At 37.8% G+C, this 20,019-nt stretch overlaps 1 protein-coding gene across 11 annotated transcripts in view; it reads left to right on the top strand.

The window, feature by feature from the left end:
• The window catches only part of LOC106089736 (potassium voltage-gated channel protein Shab), a 666,380-nt gene that overhangs the window by 397,267 nt on the left and 249,094 nt on the right, over positions 1-20,019 (top strand). For all 11 annotated transcript variants that reach the window (XR_009396471.1, XM_059360498.1, XM_059360497.1 and 8 more), the window contains exon 5: positions 13,339-14,713. Coding sequence is in view for 10 of the 11 variants with exons in the window: in XM_059360498.1 (XP_059216481.1) it covers positions 13,346-14,713 (1,368 nt within the window). In the remaining variant the exon portion in view is untranslated. The remainder of the gene's footprint in view (positions 1-13,338; positions 14,714-20,019) is intronic.

The following is a 20,019-nucleotide window of genomic DNA, read 5'->3' as shown; positions in this document are numbered from 1 at the left end:
AGCTATTTTTTTATCTTCGACTAATTCCCTCACGAAATGGTGTCTTATATCAATATGTTTTGATCGTGCATGGTATGTGCTATTATTGGTCAAATTTATCGCACTTTGGTTGTCACATTTAATTTTGATAAAAGAAGAATTTCCCAATTCTTTGAACAAGGATCCCAACCATAATGCTTCTTGTGCAGATGCTGATACTGCCATATATTCTGCTTCAGTTGTTGATAATGCAGTGGTTGACTGTTTCTTTGAATTCCAGGAAATACTCCCATTTTGAAACATGAAAACGTATCCTGAAGTAGACTTCCTTTCATCAAGGTCACCTGCCCAATCTGCATCAGAAAATCCTTGTAGATACTCATTATTGTCTTTTGAAAATTGAAGCTTATAATCCACTGTGCCTTTAAGGTATCTCATTACACGTTTAACTGCTTCCCAGTGTGGTTTTCCATGATTATTGTTATATCTTGACAAAAGCCCCACTGCGTATGATATATCTGGACGACAGACTTGTGCAGCATATGTCAAACTTCCTACAGCTTCTTGATACGGCACGTTACAAGTTTCACTCTCCTTTGATGAACACATATCCTTCGTTAGTTTTTGATTTACATCCAATGGCGTAGAAACAGAATTGCAATTTTGCATATTAAACTTTTTCAATACATTTTTGATATACAGTTCTTGATCTATCCACAATTTTCCGTTTTCTCTATCTCTTGTGATTCTCATTCCCAGAATATAGTGCGCACCACCAACATCTTTCATTTTGAAACTTTCTGATAGTCTTTTCTTAATATTCATTTTAGAATCGTTGTTGTTGGTAAAAATCAAAATATCGTCAACATATATTGCAACGTATGTTATTTCAAATTCATTTAATTTGTAGTAGACGCAAGGTTCGGTTTTAGACTGAGTAAGACCAATTTTCTTTAAAGTTTCGTCTAACTTCTTATTCCAAATTCGACTAGCTTGTTTAAGACCATATAACGATTTCCGTAGCTTACAAACTTTCCCATCGTTTTCTTTAAGGCCTTCCGGTATTTTCATATAAATTTCTTCACTCAAGTCGCTTTGAAGGAACGCCGTTACTACATCCATTTGGTCTATGTCAAGATTATGTTGCACTGCCAAACTTAAAAGGAGACGTATTGAGAAATATCTCACCACTGGAGAGAAGGTTTCCTCATAATCTATCCCATACTTTTGAGAATACCCCTTCACGACAAGTCTAGCTTTATATCTCTCAATTTCACCATTCGAATTGCGTTTTATTTTGAAACACCATTTACTATCAATTGGTTTTTTTTACTTTTGGCAAGTCAGTTATTTCCCAAGTTCTATTCTGTAACAAGGCTTGTATTTCGTCATCCATTGCCTTTTTCCATTCTTGTTTATTAATTCCTTCTAGTGATTGTTGTACGGTCTTGGGTTCCTCATCTTCATCTGATGTATGACATGCATATCCATATCTACTTACCGGCTTTGAAGTTCTTGTAGATTTTCGTAAATTTTTCGACGGTGCGATTTCAACTTCTGATGATATCGGATTTACATTCTCAGATTCATTTGCAGGCCCATGAGGTAATGAACCATTCGCTTCGTCCGAGTAGTATTCAGATTCTGAATTATCTTGCCCATTTTGATCTTCTTCAGCTGTTTTATCATTTGAGTCTTGCAAGGTATCGTTTAAATCATCATCATCAGATATTTCCCCCACTGTATCACATCGGCGAAAACTATAAAATGGATCGTCATTTTTAGGCACATCTTCAAAGAATTGATTCTCCAAAAATTTAACGTCTCTGCTCAATACGATGTTATTTTTCTCAGGATCATAAAAACGGTAAGTTTTCTTATGATCACCGTAACCAACAAATATTGCTTCTTTCCCCTTTAAATCCAGCTTCTTCCTTTTTTGTTTAGGGATGTGTATCACGGCTTTGCATCCAAAAATTCTCAGATACTTTAAACAAGGTTTTTTACCAGACCAAACCTCTTCCGGCGAAACATCGTTGAGTATTTTGGTTGGAATCAGGTTAATTAAATGAACTGCGGTGTTTGCTGCTCAGCCCAACACTTTTTTGGCAAACAAGACTGAGCTAAAAGACATCTCGTTTTCTCAACTATGGTACGGTTCATTCTTTCGGATACACCGTTTTGCTGAGGTGAATATGGTACCGTAGTCTGATGATAAATGCCGTTGTCAATCATTATCCGCTTCATTTGTCCATTGCAAAATTCTGTGCCGTTGTCACTTCTTAAGGATTTAATTTTTCTTCCTGTTTGATTTTCAACATAACTTTTGAATTCAACAAACTTATCAGCAACCTCCGATTTTCGTTTCAAAAAATAAATAAATACTTTTCTTGAGAAGTCGTCGATAAATGTAAGAATATATTGCGAACCACCAATTGAAGATGTCTCCATTGGACCACAGAGATCAGTATGTATTAAATCTAGTGTACCACCAACTCTTGTTCCCGTGTCGTTAAAAGGATTTCTTGATATCTTACCTTTTAAGCAAGAGATGCAGTTATCATTGCTTATTTCACAGTTCACACCTAGAACAGCTCCTGAAGCCATTTTTCTCAACGTTTCATTATTTACATGGCCGATTCGCTTATGCCACAAATTGCTTTCTTCAACTTTTCTTTGAGATATCATAGATTTGTTACTTGAAACATTCATACGAAACATTCCATCTACCAAATCTCCAGTAACAATGGTTTTGCCACTATCATTGATAACTTTCCAACCTTTTCCGTTAAATACAACTTTGTATCCGTTTTCAACAATTTTTGAAACTGACAGTAGGTTAATGCACAAATCAGGAACATGAAGAACATCTTTGAACGAAACGTTTTCCCTGGAGTTTCCTACTGCCGAAACCATGTGAACATTTCCAATTCCATCAACACTCATTGTGGTGTTATTTGCAATTATTACTTCTGTTTTCTTTTCTTCATATCGACTACTAAACAATTCCGAACTTGAACACATGTGGGCAGTTGCACCCGAATCAAAAAACCAGTCATTGTTATTTAGATTACGTACCGAAAAAGCTCCCATCCCAGAATTTCCGCTCTCGTATTTTTTAAATGTTTTCTTGATTGACTTGCTAGGACATTTGGCAGCAATATGACCATATTGATTGCAATTGTAACATTTTGGTCCTTTGTTATTTTTTCCAACTCTCTTTTTGTTACCTGCAAGCGCCATTTCGGTTCCTTCAATCTTAACATTCTGCAATATCTTTAGTTTTATGGCATCTCCTGTAATCTTAATACCTGAACTTTGGATTCCCATAATCATTGGCTTATACTCGTCGGGCAATCCAGCCAGAAGCATTGATCCAATCCATTCTTCGTCCATATGAAGTCCAACAGCTCGCAATTTATGGGCGGAGTTGATTATTTCATTCACATATTCTTCAACGTTTGTGCAATCTTTCAATTTTGTTGAGCAGAATTTTTGAATTAATCCAACTCTCCTTACCAAACCATTGTCTTCATAAACTGTGGCTAATGCAGTCCAAATTTCCTTCGCACTACCACATTCTCGGATATGGGGATAAACAGATTTGTCAACCAATAATATTAATTCCGCCTTTGCTTGAATATTCTTATCCTCTTTTTCTTCTGTGTCTTGAAGGGATTTCCACAGACCTTTCATTTGGAAATATGCCTCAACTGCAAACTTCCAGTCTTCAAAGTTTTCACTTCCACGAAGTTTTTCCAATTGCATATTCGTTGCCATCTTGTGCTCAAGACCTCGTTATAAATCACAGAATTACCCTTATTTTCGATCTTAAAACGCGGAAGGGCCCATAACCTGTTATTATGTTAAGAGTTTTACAACGAATAAAAAATTTATTTTTTCTATTTATAAAATATGACAAATTTACAAAAGCAAACAAACTATGTTCTGTTTTAATTATTCAATACAAAGTAGTATATTAGGTTGTTCATTCTCTTTCTTCAACAATAAAAAGCTTCTTTCCAATTTCGGCATAATTTCCTTATGTAAACCATAAAATATTCATTCGCCAACACCATTGGCGAGCTTATTGTACCATCAGCTAGATACACATCATTGGCACAATTTTTATCAAGCTCCGTGAAAAAACTCCCGTTACACGTCATATGGCAAGTTGCAGCGGAATCTATGAACCACATGTTTTCATTTTGAGATGAAGCGGCAACAAAACACGCATTTGAGACCGCTTTTGAGGTATATTTAGCATTTGCTCTCTGCTTATTTTGACGTTGGTTGCAATTTCTTTTAATGTGTCCGTTCTTACCACACTGATAGCATTTCGGTTTATAACCTGGTTTCTTGCTCCTGGTTTTTAACACAGCTTCTTGTCCGACAAATGCACCATTTCTCCGTTTTGCCTCTTGCGCTAGTTTTTTTTACCACCTCCAATGTTAAATCCTTTTCCGGGCGAACTTCCAAGGCTGACACCAAGATATTATAATCTTCCGGCAAGCTTCCAAGAAGGAAAGACACGACCTTATGCTCGGGAAATTCTTCTCCGAGATCCTCCAATTTACCCACAATTTCCAATTATTCTGAGATGTGACTCTCCATTGACTGGCTTTCGTTCATACGCTCCAATGATAGCTGTCGGAGGAGACTGACACGATTGCTTAAATTTTTCTTTTCATGTTGTGTCTTGAGGGCATCCCAATATGCTTTTGCCGTTGTTAGCTTTCTTATATGAATTTTTTGTGAATCTTCTATGGACAAACCAAACACAGCACGAGCTTTACCATCTTTTAGAGTCCATGCTGCATTCGGGGATTCAGGTATGGCGTCCGTAACATGATTCCACAATTCCCTTTCCAAGAGAACCATTTCCACATTAAATTTCCAGGAATGGTAATTATTATACCCACCACCGAAGGATGGGGGTATATTCATTTTGTCATTCCGTTTGCAACACATCGAAATATTCATTTCCGACCCTATAAAGTATATAAATTCTTGATCAGCGTAAAAATCTAAGACGATCTAGACATGTCCGTCCGTCTGTCCGTCTGTCTGTTGAAATCACGCTACAGTCTTTAAAAATTGAGATATTGAGCTGAAATTTTGCACAGATTCTTTTTTTGTCCATAAGCAGGTTAAGTTCGAAGATGGGCTATATCGGACTATATCTTGATATAGCCCCCATATAGACGGATCCGCCGATTTAGGGTCTTAGGCCCATAAAAGCCACATTTATTATCCGATTTTGCTGAAATTTGGGACAGTGAGTTGCGTTGGGCCCTTCAATATCCTTCGTCAATTTGGTTCAGATCGGTCCAAATTTGGATATAGCTGCCATATAGACCGATCCTCAGATTTATGGTCTTAGGCCCATAAAAGCCACATTTTATATCCGATTTGGATGAAATTTGGCACAGTGAGTTGTGTTAGGTCCTTCAACATTCTTCTTCAATTTGGCCCAGATCGGTCCAGATTTGGATATAGCTGCCATATAGACCGATCCTCCGATTTATGGTCTTAGGCCCATAAAAACCACATTTATTATCCGATTTTGCTGAAATTTGGGACAGTGAGTTGTGTTAGGCCCTTCAACATTCTTCTTCAATTTGGCCCAGATCGGTCCAGATTTGGATATAGCTGCCATATAGGCCGATCCTCCGATTTATGGTCTTACGCCCATAAAAGCCACATTTATTATCCGATTTTGCTGAAATTTGGGACAGTGAGTTGCGTTGAGCCCTTCGACATCCTTCGTCAATTTGGCCCAGATCGGTCCAAATTTGGATATAGCTGCCATATAGAGCGATCCTCCTATTTATGGTCTTAGGCCCATAAAAGCCACATTTATTATCCGATTTTGCTGAAATTTGGGACTGTGATTTGCCTTAGGCCCTTCGATATCTTTCTTCTATTTGGCCCTGATCGGTTCAGATTTGGATATAGCTGCCATATAGACCGATCTCTCGATTTAAAGTTTTGGGCCCATAAAAAGCGCATTTATTGTCCGATGTCGCCGAAATTTGGGACAATGACTTGTGTTGGGCTCTTCGATATTTGTCTTCAATTTGGCTCAGATCGGTCCAGATTTGGATATAGCTGCCATATAGACCGATCTCTCGGTTGAACAATGACTTGTACTTATAAGCATTTGGTCTAAATCGGATGATATCTATAGAGCTGCTATGGGGCATAAGGTACGCATTTTTCATTGGATTTTGACGAAATGTGGTTCACATATATACCCGAGGTGGTGGGTATCCAAAGTTCGGCCCGGCCGAACTTAACGCCTTCTTACTTGTTGGTACTTAACTTGGGAAATGTTAGCTTTAAATCCATTTTCAGCTTCCTTTTATATAATCATATCAATAATAATCAATAATCATCAAAGGATTATTGTTCTGTTCCCGAAAGATTTTAGCGTAGGCCCATAACCTATTAAGAGGTCAGCTAATGCAAGAAGACGAAGAATGTTTCGAATTGTTTTCAATTCAAAGGTTTTATTAGAAGTAACAAGAAGATATTTTCAAATGAAAAATATGTATGCTATGTGAGAGATTACTTCAAAGACTATCTTGGTAAAACATAAAAAGTAATAAATGAAAGTAACAAAGTGTTATTGTTAAAGTAAATCCAATAGATTTCACATAGGTTTTATGTATTAAAAGCAGTGTGTAGACTCGGTGGTATACTAATCCAATTCCGCTTGTAACACCTCGACATATTCATCTAAGACCCCATAAAGTATATATATTCTTGATCGTCTCGACGTTCTGAGCCGATCAAGCCATGTCCGTCTGTCGATATCACGATTACGGTCGAATGCGTAAAGCTAACTGCTTGAAATTTTGCACAGATACTTAATGTTGATGTAGGTCATTGGGAATTGCAAATGGGGTACATTGGTTCAGATTTATATAAAGCTCCCATATAGCTCTCCCGATTTGACTTCTTGAGCCCCTGGAAGCCTCAATTTTTGTCCGATTTGCAGTGGTCTGTTAAGACTTCTTACAACTGTTCCAAGTACGGTCTGAATCGGTCTATAACCTAATATAGCTGCCATTCAAACCGATCTGTCGGTCAATTTGACTTCTTGAGACCCTGAAAGACGCAATTTTTGTCCGATTTAGCTATAGTTTTGCGCATAGTGTTTTGTTATGACTTTAAACGACTGTGTCAAGTACGATTTAAATCCCATTTAAACCGATCTCCCGATTTTGCATATGGTGTTCTGTTATGACTTCGAACAACTCTGCCAAATACGGTCTAAATCGGTTTATAACCTGATATAGCTCCCATATAAACCGATCTCCCGATTTGACTTTTTGAGTCCTTCCTTACAAGCCGCAATTTTTTCCGATTTGGTCGAATTTGCGTGCGGTGTTCTGTTACGAATTCCAATAACTGCCAAGTATGGTCCAAATTAGTCTTTAACCTGATATTGCTCGCATATAAACGGGTTTCTCAATCATCCTTGTTCCGTTTCTAGAAGCTTAAATTTTTGCTGGTTTGACAGAAGTTTGGTACGTAGAATAAAATTATTCCCTTGAACCAAATTTATTTTGTATACATTTTTAGCAGAATCCATGGACGATTTCCAAGATTCGGTCCGGCCGAGCTTGGTACGCTTTTCCTAGTGCCTTTTAGGGCCTTTTGGAAGCGCATTTCTTAATCGAAATGCATTTATCAACCGGATTTTGGTCCAAATTCGGCATTAGAATATAAAGCAAATTTTAATTTCGTCCGTTTAGCCTGTGTACCTACATTTGGTGTAGGGTACCAAAAGGTCGGTTTGGCCTGACTTTAGCCATCCTTTTTTCTTTTATTTAAAAAAAACGGTTTTATAAGTTGAAATAGCGGACGAAAATGTTTGCTTGAACAGCAGGCCTTTGTTTTCTGAAACAGCAGTCAGGTCTGCTTCCCCATTTTCAGCTGACAAAGACTATTGTTTTAGCAAACACTTTTGCTATATTGAATAACAATTTTCATTGACTGTAGTTTTGCAGTAAATTTTGTCAGTTGAAAAGCTGTGCGAAAAGTTTCCCATGTTTGTTTATGTCCGATTTAGGGGTGTTTTGGGGGTTGGGGTGGTTCCCCTAGCATTTGGTCCGACAATTGGATATCAGATACATTTTCTTATCCTAAATAACTTTCATTTGAGTCCCATATTGTCGTGATTGGTCTATTTATATATATTTGGTAGCTTTTTGGGTGGGGCGGCCCCCCTAGGTACCCCATCCGAAATTTGGATACCAAATTTTTATTTTTAGGGTACTATTTGAGAGCACATAAAATTTCGGTTTAATCGCACCACCCATATCCGAAATCTGGCGTTTCTGATAATTAGGGTAAGGGAGAGGGTCCCCCATTGCTATGGTCGATAAATATGTCCCATTTAGGGGTGTTTTGGGAGTTGGGGTGGTTCCCCTAGCATTTGATCCGACAATTGGATATCAGATACGTTTTCTCATCCTAAATACCTTTCATTTGAGTCCCATATTGTCGTGATTGGTCTATATATATATTTGGTAGGCTTTACCAAACATATATATCAGATATCAAAAAATGTAGTACCCTATTTTCACCACGGGGTCATTGTGCACTATCTGTGAAAATTTCGAGAAAATCGGCCGTTTCTGAATCTATAAGGAACACACAAACAAACAAACAAATCTACAAACAAACACAAATTGATTTTTATATAAGATTAATTGAACGTCATACGTTTAAAATGGATTGTGCATATTGAAAATGATACCAAGCTCAATTTCATGCTGTAACATAATATAACTCAAATTTTACGAATTACAATCAGATCTCAGTTGGTTATTCAAACTCTTTAAGAGTGTGTTTGGATTTATTTCGATGTTATGATATTCAATTTTATTAAAACCTTCCATTTTCCCACAATGATGTTTCCGTGTTTACCATCCGCATACGTCCGAGCTGCTCATTATACTGCTCTTTGCTCAGTCAAAATAAAAAAGAACAAGTAAAAGCGTGCTAAGTTCGACCTCCACCCTTGATCGCATTTGTCGAGTTTTATGCGCGGTATCTCTTTTTAGACAAACATAGAATATTCAATAAGAACTGTTATGCTATAGGAGCTATATCAAGTTATAGTCCGATTCGAACCATAAATGAATGCTGAACATTGTATAAGTCATTGTGTAATATTTCAGTTCATTCGGATAAGAATTGCGTCTTGTAGGGGCTCAAGAAGCAAAATCGGGATATAGGTTTATATGTGAGCTGTATCAAGCTATTGATTGATTCTGACTCTATTATACACGTATGTTGAAGGTCATCAGAGAAGCCATTGTTCAGCCATTTCAGCCAAATAAGATGAGAATTGCGCCCTCTAGAGGTTCAAGAAGTCAAGATCCCAGATCGGTTTATATGGCAGTTTTTTCAGGTTATGTACCGATTTGAATCGTACTTAGCACAGTTCTTGAAAGTGATACCAAAACACTACGTGCAAAATTTCAGTTGAATCGGACGAGAAATGCGTCCTCTAGAGGCTCAAGAAGTCCAGACCCAAGATCGGTTTATATGGCAGCTATATCAAAATATGGACTGATTAAGACCAAACTTAGCGTAGTTATTGGAAGTGCTACCAAAACATTACTTGCAAAATTTCAGTTAAATAGGACAAGAATTGCGCCCTCTAGAGGCTCAAGAAGTCAAGCGCCCAGGATCGGTTTATATGGCAGCTATATCAAAACGTGGACCAATGTAAACCATACTTAGCGTAGTTATTGGAAGTGATACCAAAACACTACGTGCATAATTTCAATAAAATCGTATCAGAACTGCGCCTTCTAGAGGTTCAAGAAGTCAAGGCCCAAGATCGGCTTATATGGACCAACCGACCTACACTAATAAAAAGTATTTGTGTAAAATTTCAAGCGTCTAACTTTACTCCTTCGAAAGGTAGCGTTCTTTCGGTAGACAGACGGACGGACATGGCTAGATCGACTTAAAATGACATGACGATCAAGAATATATATACTTTATGGGGTCTTAGACGCATATTTCGAGGTGTTACAAACAAAATGACGAAATTATTATACCCCCATCCTATGGTGCAGGGTATATTAAGAACAGTTATGCTATTGGACCTATATCAAGTTATAGTCCGATTCGGACCATAAATGAATGCTGAACAAGATCAGGAAGTCAAGACCAAGATCGGTTTATATGGCAGCTATATCAGGTTATGGACCGATTTGAACCGTATTTGGCACGAATGTTGGATATCATAACAAAACACGTCATGCAAAATTTCATTCCAATCGGATAAGAATTGCGGCCTCTAGAGGCTCATGATGTTAGGACCCAAAATCGGTTTATATGGCAGCTATATCAAAACATGGACCGATATGGCTCATTTACAATCCCATCCGACCCACACTAATAAGAAGTATTCGTGCAAAATTTCAAGCGGCTAGCTTTACTCCTTCGAAAGTTAGCGTGCTTTCGACAGACAGACGGACGAACATGGCTAGATCGACATAAAATGTCACGACGATCAAGAATATAGAATATATGACGAAATTAGTATACCTCTATCCTACTGTGGAGGGTATAAAAATGTTGTGTGTAAGAATATGTCTATACCAGTGACGAGCACACAATCGCAATTACTTGCAAGCCTGCTTGAAATTATTTTCTTGTGTTCGTACAAAGTAATGTGTAATAGTGTGGGTATTTTTGCCAACCGAAGGAATAATTATTCTCTCTAGTAGAAGATACACAAGAGAATAATTATTCGTCCGCTACATGTATAATCGTTTGCGGCAATCGAATGACTTTTGCAATTAAAGAGTTTCTGGTTTTACAACAAAAGGAAGGTCCTTTCACCGTAGATGAAGCTGCTCAACAAAGTTGTTACGTTCATCCACACTAGAACTATCCCGGAGGAAGAGTATTACCATGGCTTTATCAACGGCGCCTGGATACGATAGAAATCTCAAGATCAAATTAGTCTTGTGAATCCCAAACACTTTCAGTCACTGTGGCAAGCTCTGCGTGCCTACCACAACATTACCACACAACCGGCAATTTATTTTCTTAAAAACACGTTAAAAGCAACCTTTTCTTTGTGTGTTACGTTCGCTTGATCATTAAGCTCTCCTCCAAGACGCGAAAATAAGAAAAAACTATATCATTTTTGAACTTACAGAAAGACCAATATTTGTATGACCTCCACCATAGAATGCAGGTATACTTATTTTGTCATTCTGTTTGTTACCCCTTGAAATATTCGTCAAAGTGTAGGTCGGTTGGGATTGTAAATGGGCTATATCAATCCATGTTTTGATATAGCTGCCATATAAACCAATTTTGACTTCTTGAGCCACTAGAGAGCGCAGTTCTTATCCAATTTTTTTTTTGCATGAATTTTGCATGAGGTGTTTTATTATGGCTTTCAACAACTGTGCCAAATATGCTTTATAACGGTCCACAACCTGATATAGCTGCCATATAAACCGATCTGGGATCTTGACTTCTTGAGCCTCTAGAAGGGGCAATTATTATCCGATTTGAATAAAGTGTTTTGTTTTGTCTCGCAAAAACTCTTCCAAGAACGGTCGAAATCGCTTCATAGCCTGATGTAGCTCTCACATAAACCGATCTCCCGAGTATATTTCTTAAGCCTCCAGAGGGCGCAATGCCTACCCGATTTAGTTGCACAACGGCTTCTCCGATAACGATCAACATATGTGTCAAATATAGTCTGAATCGGTCTTTAGCTTAATACAGCTTTCATATAAACCGATCTTATTCTTGAGCCCCTAAAGGGCGCAATTCTCATCCGAATTTGCTGAAATTTTACACAATGACTTCTGCTATGATCTTCAACATTCAATTCATTTATGATCCGAATCGGATTATAACTTGATACAGCTCTAATACCAATTCAGCAATTCTTATCCATTATCCTTTGTTTGCCTTAAAAGAAATAACGGGCAAAGAACTCGACGAATGCGATCCATGGTGTCTAGTCATTCCGTTTGTAATTCCATACAGTCTGTCAAAAAATTTACGTACACAACTTATTTTTCAAAACGTGGCATAATTGACGCAAAATTTATTTTCAACAAAATGTTGACCCAAAACACACGGCTTGCAGAGTTCGAGAGTTATTAAAAAATGATTGTAGAGTGCTTTTTACACCCGTGAAAACGTCTGACACCAATCCAATAGACAAATTCATACATTACGAGAAATGGAATATCAACAAAATACAAAAGTCGTGTAAAACTTTTTTCTTTTTCAAAAAATAATTGTGTCTTTTAATATTAATTTTCACACATATTAATTATTCATTTATTAAAAATCTTTATTATAATTACAAATTAGAATAAATTTGTAAGACAAATGCACTAGCGGCCATGTTTATCGGCTTCAAATATATTTTAGGGTTTTCGCTATATTTGTAGATTTTTATGAATTTAACGTCGCGGAGACCGTTTACGTTAGCGATGGTGCATTCTATTGATATTCAGTGTAAAACAAAATTGGAAATTTGCCCATGAACATTCCATTTACAAACAGGGGCAAATTTCTCACATATCAATGAGTGCTGTCTGATTCAAGTCGTTAGCTCAATGATAAGGGCCTCATTTTGATAGCCGCGTACGAACGGCGTGCCGCAATGCGACACCTCTTGGGGGAGAAGTTTTTACATGGCTTAGTACGCCACAAATGTTGCCAGCATTACGTGGGGATAACCACCGCTGAGCAATGCTTTCTGATGTTCTCGCCATGATTCGAACCCAGGGGTTCAGCGTTATAGGCGGACATGCTAACCTCTGAGCTACGGGGCTAAACAACTGCGAAAACTTTTTTGAGCCACTGTATATTCTTGATCGTCTCGACATATTAAGTCGATCGAACCAAGTCCGCCTGCTAAAATCTCGATAGCAGTCAAACGAATAATGATATTCACTAGAAATTTTGCACCTCTTATTAACGTAGGTCGTTGGGTTGCCAATGGGCCATATCGGTTCAGATTCGGATATAGATCCCGTATAAAATGGTCCTTCGATTTGACTTCGTGGCGCCCTAGAAGCCGCAATTGCTTTGGCTGACATTTTACATATAACGTAGAAGTTTTTCATGACTCCCGACCTCTTCTGCCCATGGAAGCCCGTAGCGCAGGATACATTTTTGACTAATTGAACAAAAAATTTGTTTATTTTTGAAAATTTTTAATAGAAACCATGGTCGTGGTATTTCAAGATTCGGCCCAACCGATCGTTTTCTGTTCACCGAAAATTATTTCACTTAATACTCGAAGTGTTTTTAAATAGAATATCCTATTTTTATTCTTTTATTTAGCGGATCTATGGTCGGCGAACGTGATAGAGACCGTGAAACGGTACGCTGGGAAACGGGTGCATCAACACCACCGACCCAATACAATAATGGAGTATTACAAATGGTGGGACAATTGCATGGTGGACAGGCTACAAGCCAACAACAACAGCAGCAACAACAGCAATTGTCAATACAACGCGATCAGCAACAGCTGCCACAGCAAGTTTTGCAGAAGCACAAACAATTGCAACAGCTGCAGCAGGATTTCAACGTCCAGCAACAGCAACAGGGCAACAATTGGATCGAGAACGAAACACTTGGACGTCACAGTGCAACATCGACCACAACAACGGCCAATATCGGGGACGGCTGTGATAATCAGCCCTACTACGACACCAGCGGTAATGTCGATTGGAGCCGGGCAATGGGAACCGGTGGAACTGGTACATACATTAGCAGCGATGGATCTCTCCCAACAGCTGGCAGTGTTGTTTATAACGTTGGCCAAAGTCCTGCAAACGGCCGAGGGCCCCTCCACAATCCCGGCGCCCCTCTTACTAATAACATGGATTATATTGATGGTAGCAGCATTGCTGGCGCATCCGCCGCAACTACGCACACTGCTGGCGGTATGCAGGGCGGCACATCGGTCGCTTCCGTTGGATGGGCGCCAGATGCTACAAATGCACCTACCACCACCGCCATCACGACCGCCACATCTGCCTCTGGTGGAGGCACTGGCAAAGAAGTTCGCTACGCTCCATTCCCAATCACCTCGCCCACACATTCGAATCCCACAACTTCCCAGTTGCATCAGAGCCAAATCAATGCGGGCGCTCTCCAACGGACACATTCCAGATCCATGTCCTCCATCCCGCCTCCTGAGCCTTTTATGATAGCACAGTCGAAGCAAATGAACAATCGCGTGTCTATCAACGTCGGCGGCGTCAAACACGAAGTCCTCTGGCGCACACTAGAACGCCTTCCCCACACCCGCCTGGGACGACTGCGCGAATGCACAACCCACGAGGCCATCATTGAACTCTGCGATGACTATTCGCTCGTAGACAACGAGTACTTTTTCGACCGGCATCCCAAAAGCTTCAGTTCTATCCTCAATTTTTATCGCACTGGCAAACTGCACATCGTAGATGAGATGTGTGTGCTCGCTTTTAGCGATGATCTCGAGTACTGGGGCGTCGATGAGCTCTATCTGGAATCCTGCTGTCAACACAAGTACCACCAGCGCAAGGAAAATGTGCACGAGGAAATGCGCAAGGAAGCCGAATCACTGCGGCAGCGGGACGAAGAAGAATTCGGTGAGGGGAAGTGCGCTGAGTATCAAAAGTACTTGTGGGAGTTGCTCGAGAAACCGAACACAAGTTTTGCAGCGAGGGTAAGTTCGATTGGTTTTCAATGCAACTACCAATGCAAATTTTAACCTTTGAATTTCCTCTCACCTTTTAAGTATTTTTACGAATATTTGATTTAGTTTTGACCTTAAGTTCACTTTTTCGTTTTAAGTTAAGTCCTTTTCCCTATGTGCCTACCTTCAAGTTATTGTATCATTATTTGTTTTTGTTCCTTTCATTGAAAAAGTTTTTACACTATCTAACTATTCGATGCCGCCCATCGCATTAAATGTGATGGGCAAGTCCATCGAGCACCTAAGCTCTCTGCTCCAATGGAAAATTTCATTTGATTTTCTTTAGTTTTTAAAGCACTGAAGAAAATGTTATTTGCCCACTGGCATAGTGTAAGAATTTCCGCTAACTTCTCTCATTAGCCATCACCTTTTATGTTGGTTTTTCTTAATTTATTGTAATGGTTCCCCAATTTCTATTCCTTTCCCTTCCTGGTCCTTTTCTTCTTCGAGAAACAGCTGTAAAAATGCCTTACTTCACCAGTGGCCACGCTCTATACAATAATAACGAATCCGAGGCGGATTGTCTTTTTTCTTTCCTTTTCCAATTATTGCCGTCAATTGTGCTATTCTCAGTTATTTTCTTGCTTTGTTGTTTGTTGTGCGATCGAGTTGAGATCAAGTTTCCTATAACTGCAAACTTAAACTTCTCTCTAATCTGTTTACTAATAAATCTTACCCAAGTCAACATAGCAATTCATACTTGTAAATGGCCAATAAAACACTCATCAAAAAAAAAATCGACACAAAAACATCACAACAGCAAAAGAAATCGCCAAATTAGCGATCGTTATGAACTACATACATAGTGTATATATGGCTCTCAGATGCTACTGTAAATAGCGTACCTATTCTAAAGATGTGTTATAAATTGGAGATGTTTTATCAGTTAATTGTTAAGTTTGTGCTTAAGTTCAATGTTTCATTCTAATGTTTGTATGTGAGTGTTTTTGGTAAGACCATCTCTCTAAGGTATATTAGCCGCACCTTTTTACCCGTGCAATGAAGGCATCTTAACAATCAACTTTTCTAAAATTTCTATCAGTAAATTATTTACTGTTGACGCATTGCATTATTGCACAATCATTGAAAGGGTTCTTTAGAAGTTGAAGTTATTCCTTCTTACTCCCACTCCATTAAAAGTCATTTGCGAATGCCTTTAATTGAATCCTGTTCCATTAAAGAAGGAAACTGATACTTACTTTCAGAACCTCGATTGTCTGCGTCAGATCTGCAATGTACTACACCAAGTTTTAAAATGACTTCCACAACACTTCTTTTCTCACGCCTTTTCGTTCTTTCCAACCCTAAATCGATAACATATTCATTTTAATAAGATAAGGCAACAATTGAAATTGTTGCGATTGTAAAGGTCAGTGTCGGAACACACCATTATTCTGGTTCGCTAAATCTATTACGAAGTGATTTCCGTATGAACGCACAAAAAAAGACTTATTTGTCTGCTTGCTCTTTAAATCATAAAACAGCTGAGAAAGTATGGTCGCCATCTAGATATGAACCATACTTGACGTGAGGTGCGAAGTTACCATTAACCATATCTCCGCTTACAGACTGATTCTTTTCCAACTTTCTCAATCAATGGTACCCATATCGGTATCGGTACAGAAGTGTAATATGTACTGTTTGGTGTTTAGTGATCGAAAAAAAACACCGTGGCCAACAACACTTGTTATACAATGGCTCCAAGAGCATGCAATACCTGTTAAGATCACCCTTGCAATTGTCCGTTTTGCGGGAATCCAAAGGTTGGACAAGGCCTTGATATTAATCTTTATAACAGAAGACCCCTATATGTCGGCTACTAAAAATATGAGGCTACTCAATTTTAGCATGATTTCGATGCGGCTTGAACTCACTGACCAAATTTTTATATATTTTTGAAATTAAATTCGAAAAATATTTTCGCTTTTAAAATTAATATATTTGAAGATTTCTACGTTGATTACCAATACCCACCTGGTGACCCCTTTAGATTTAAATGAAATAAATGCATTTAAAGAAGTTTTATTTCATATTATACATATACATATCTTTTTGTGCAATTTCGCTATTGGTTTAAATATTAATTCTGCTAAATATTGTTTAATTCTTAGAGTGTTCCTCGAAGTAGGAGTCACATGGTTTAATGTCGCACTTAAACCCCGTTTACACTGCTCTTTAAATCCGGTTTTAATGGCTAGATCATCTGTTTTCTCTTTATGAAATCAGCTCACGAGAGCCTTAAATTCGGATTAAATGAGCAGTGTAAACGGGGTTTTAGATAGTTTGGAAGGAATGAAGCATGCGATGGGGGCATTGAAGCGAAGATTTTGGTATGGTCGCTTTTGGCGCAGAAAGCCTGGCGAGAACATCAGCAAAATTCTCATCGATTGTTATCTCCTTACTATTTCTGGCGAGATTGGGAGGTTCTCAGTCATGGGAAAGCGTTAGAAGACAGTGAGGGGTGGGCTTAGCGCCCATAAAAAAGTTTATGTTGTTTTAGACAAAATTCAAAGTGTTTTAGCCTCCCTCCATAGTGATTGACTGGTTTCACTAATATCTGCGGCACATTGTTTGCGCTCGACAATAATATGTATAAAATTATGCCGTTTCTTCGTGTTTCAACATGGAACTGTTAAACTCTAATTAATAAAATACGTGAAATTGAAATGTTCTTAAAAACTGACAAAAATTATATTCTTGTTATTTCGGAGAGTCACATCACTTCCTCTTCTTTCGCTAACATTAAAGGCAATAACATCTATAACTCTATCCATCCATCGCAACGAGCTCGAGAAGGAGCATCTGTGATAATAAAAGAAACTCGACAACATCATGAAGATATAAAATTGGAGACCTCATTTTTCCAAATCGCTTTAGTAACTGTTTATTTGAAAGCCAACAATGCCTTTAAAATAGCAGCAGTATACTTTCCACTATGATATTCAATAAGGGAAATAGAATGTTCTAAAATGCTAAAAAGTTTAGGAGCTCATTTCATATAAGAAGGAAATTTCATTGCCAAAAATAAGCTATGGGGATCCCGACTTACTATCACAAAGGGATATAAATTATACTAGGTCATAGAAAACTTTAAATGGCACGCCTTATCAGGGAATGAGTCAACCTACTTATTCCTAATGTCGATTTCTTCGTTGTTAAAAATATACAGAAATCCCATGTTAATATTGCAAAATATGTGGAATTATCATCAGATCATTCCCCATTTATCATGACCGTAGGAGGCAATATTCTAAAGAAGACAAAACCAGCTAGATTGACATCATATTAAACAAATTGGAATCTGTTCAGATATCTTCTTGATAAAAAAAAATTGCCCTTAAATTTTCATTAAAATCAACGAATGAACCAGATGACGAACTAGTGGAATTAAATCAGTCAAAACAGCAGTCGTGTTGGAAAAGCACTCTAGAAAATGTAAATGTAAACCTAAACAACAAGAATTACCCACAAAATAGTCCGAGATTTAATAATAACCAAGCGTTAGCCCAGAGAAAGGTGGCAGAAAAACAGAACTCCCGAAAATAGAAGGAGTTTTAACCAATTAACTTCTAAACTAAGAATTTAAATGCGAGATATAGAAAACAATAACATGGCACATTATTTAAGCAACCTTTCTTCCACTTAAGAAAGCAACTAAGCATTTAAACCAAGTAAAGCCAAAACTACCGCCATTGAAAAATGGACATGGAAATTGGATCAGAACTGATAGAGAAAAGGGAAAGCACTTTGCAACTTATTATGCAAATGTTTTTAGTCCACCGCCAAGATAAACATCAAAAGGAAAAGGTTGAGGTGGATCACAGAATAGATTCGCATACCATCAAAAAAGTTACACTTAGTGAACTGAAGAGTTTGAAAAATGCAGATTTATAAATCAACAAATCTCCTGGTTATGACTTAACCGGAAAAATAGTCAAAAAACCACCAGAAAAAGCGCTGCGCAAATTGTTGTACATGTTTTAGGCTGAAACACGTTCCTCTACAATGGAAAGTTGCGGAAATAATCTACGTTGGAAAACCCGGTAAAATACCGAACGAACCAAAAACTTACTGACCAATCTCTTTACTTCCAAATTTATCAAAAATTTTTGAAAAAGCTTTTTGCTTCTAGAATTAAAACAATGCCTAAAATAAGACATTTTATGCTCTCACATCAATTCGGATATCGTGAGCACCATTTTACGATTCAACAGGCACATAGATTCGTAATATTGCTGACAAAGCTATCGAACGAAAATAAGTTTGCTTCGCAGTTTTCTTGGATAGGACAAGCTTTTAATAAAATATGGCATGCTTGTCTCTATATATATTTCACAAATACCTGCCCATAGAATTATATGAAATGTTGAAATCATATCTACAAGATCAGTATTTAGGAGTAAAAAATTGAGTCTGAATACTCGTCACTTAAACCTACAATAGCAAGGTAGTGTTTTTGGTCCACTCTTATTTCTCCTATACACACACTACAGCCACATTTGCATGCGATATTGCAAAATTAGCATGTGGGAAAATTGAAGAATTACCACAAGTAAATTGAAAAAAACATTATTAAAAGTCGTAACTTGTTCACATGATTTTCACTAATAAAAACAACATAAACCCATCACCTTTGTTCATCAATTGTATCCAAATCCCTCTAGATACAAAAATTAAATGGAAAGAGCATGTAAAGAAAAAAGTTCAAGAAATAAAACTAATGCTCAAACAACTCAACTGGATTTTCTCAGCAATATCTAATGTCTCTATTAAAAATAAGCTAATGGCTATATGATATTAAACTTTGGGGCTGTGCTAAGCCTGCTAACGAACACATTAGCAGTAACGGCACGAGACTTCGAAGAACATGTCCCATGGATTTGATCGTATAAGTCTTAGAAACAAAATCCTTTAGAGTGTAATTAATGAATTACTTACTCAACAAAACCATAAGCATTGCTCTTTATGAATATAAATAATAATAATTGATGAGTTTCAACTCAGTTGTAGCAAATGATAAATAAAGAAAAGAAAAAAAGATGGATGTCTCTTATCTTTGAGCCAAAATTTGAAGCGAACACCACTCATCTATATCAGAGAAGTATCCTCGCTGTCCCTCTGTGGAATATATGGCCAAATTTGCAATATACATGCGATTTTGCACAAATAATTCCTATTCTGTTGGGATTGTAAACGGTCCATATTTTAATATAGCTGTCATATAAACCGATCTCAGATCTTGATTTCTTGAGCCTCTAGATTGTCCGCAATTACTA

The sequence above is a fragment of the Stomoxys calcitrans genome, chromosome 1, assembly GCF_963082655.1.
Source record: "Stomoxys calcitrans chromosome 1, idStoCalc2.1, whole genome shotgun sequence".
In the NCBI taxonomy this organism is placed as follows: Eukaryota; Metazoa; Arthropoda; class Insecta; order Diptera; family Muscidae; genus Stomoxys; species Stomoxys calcitrans.
This window is presented reverse-complemented; position numbering and strand designations above follow the sequence as displayed.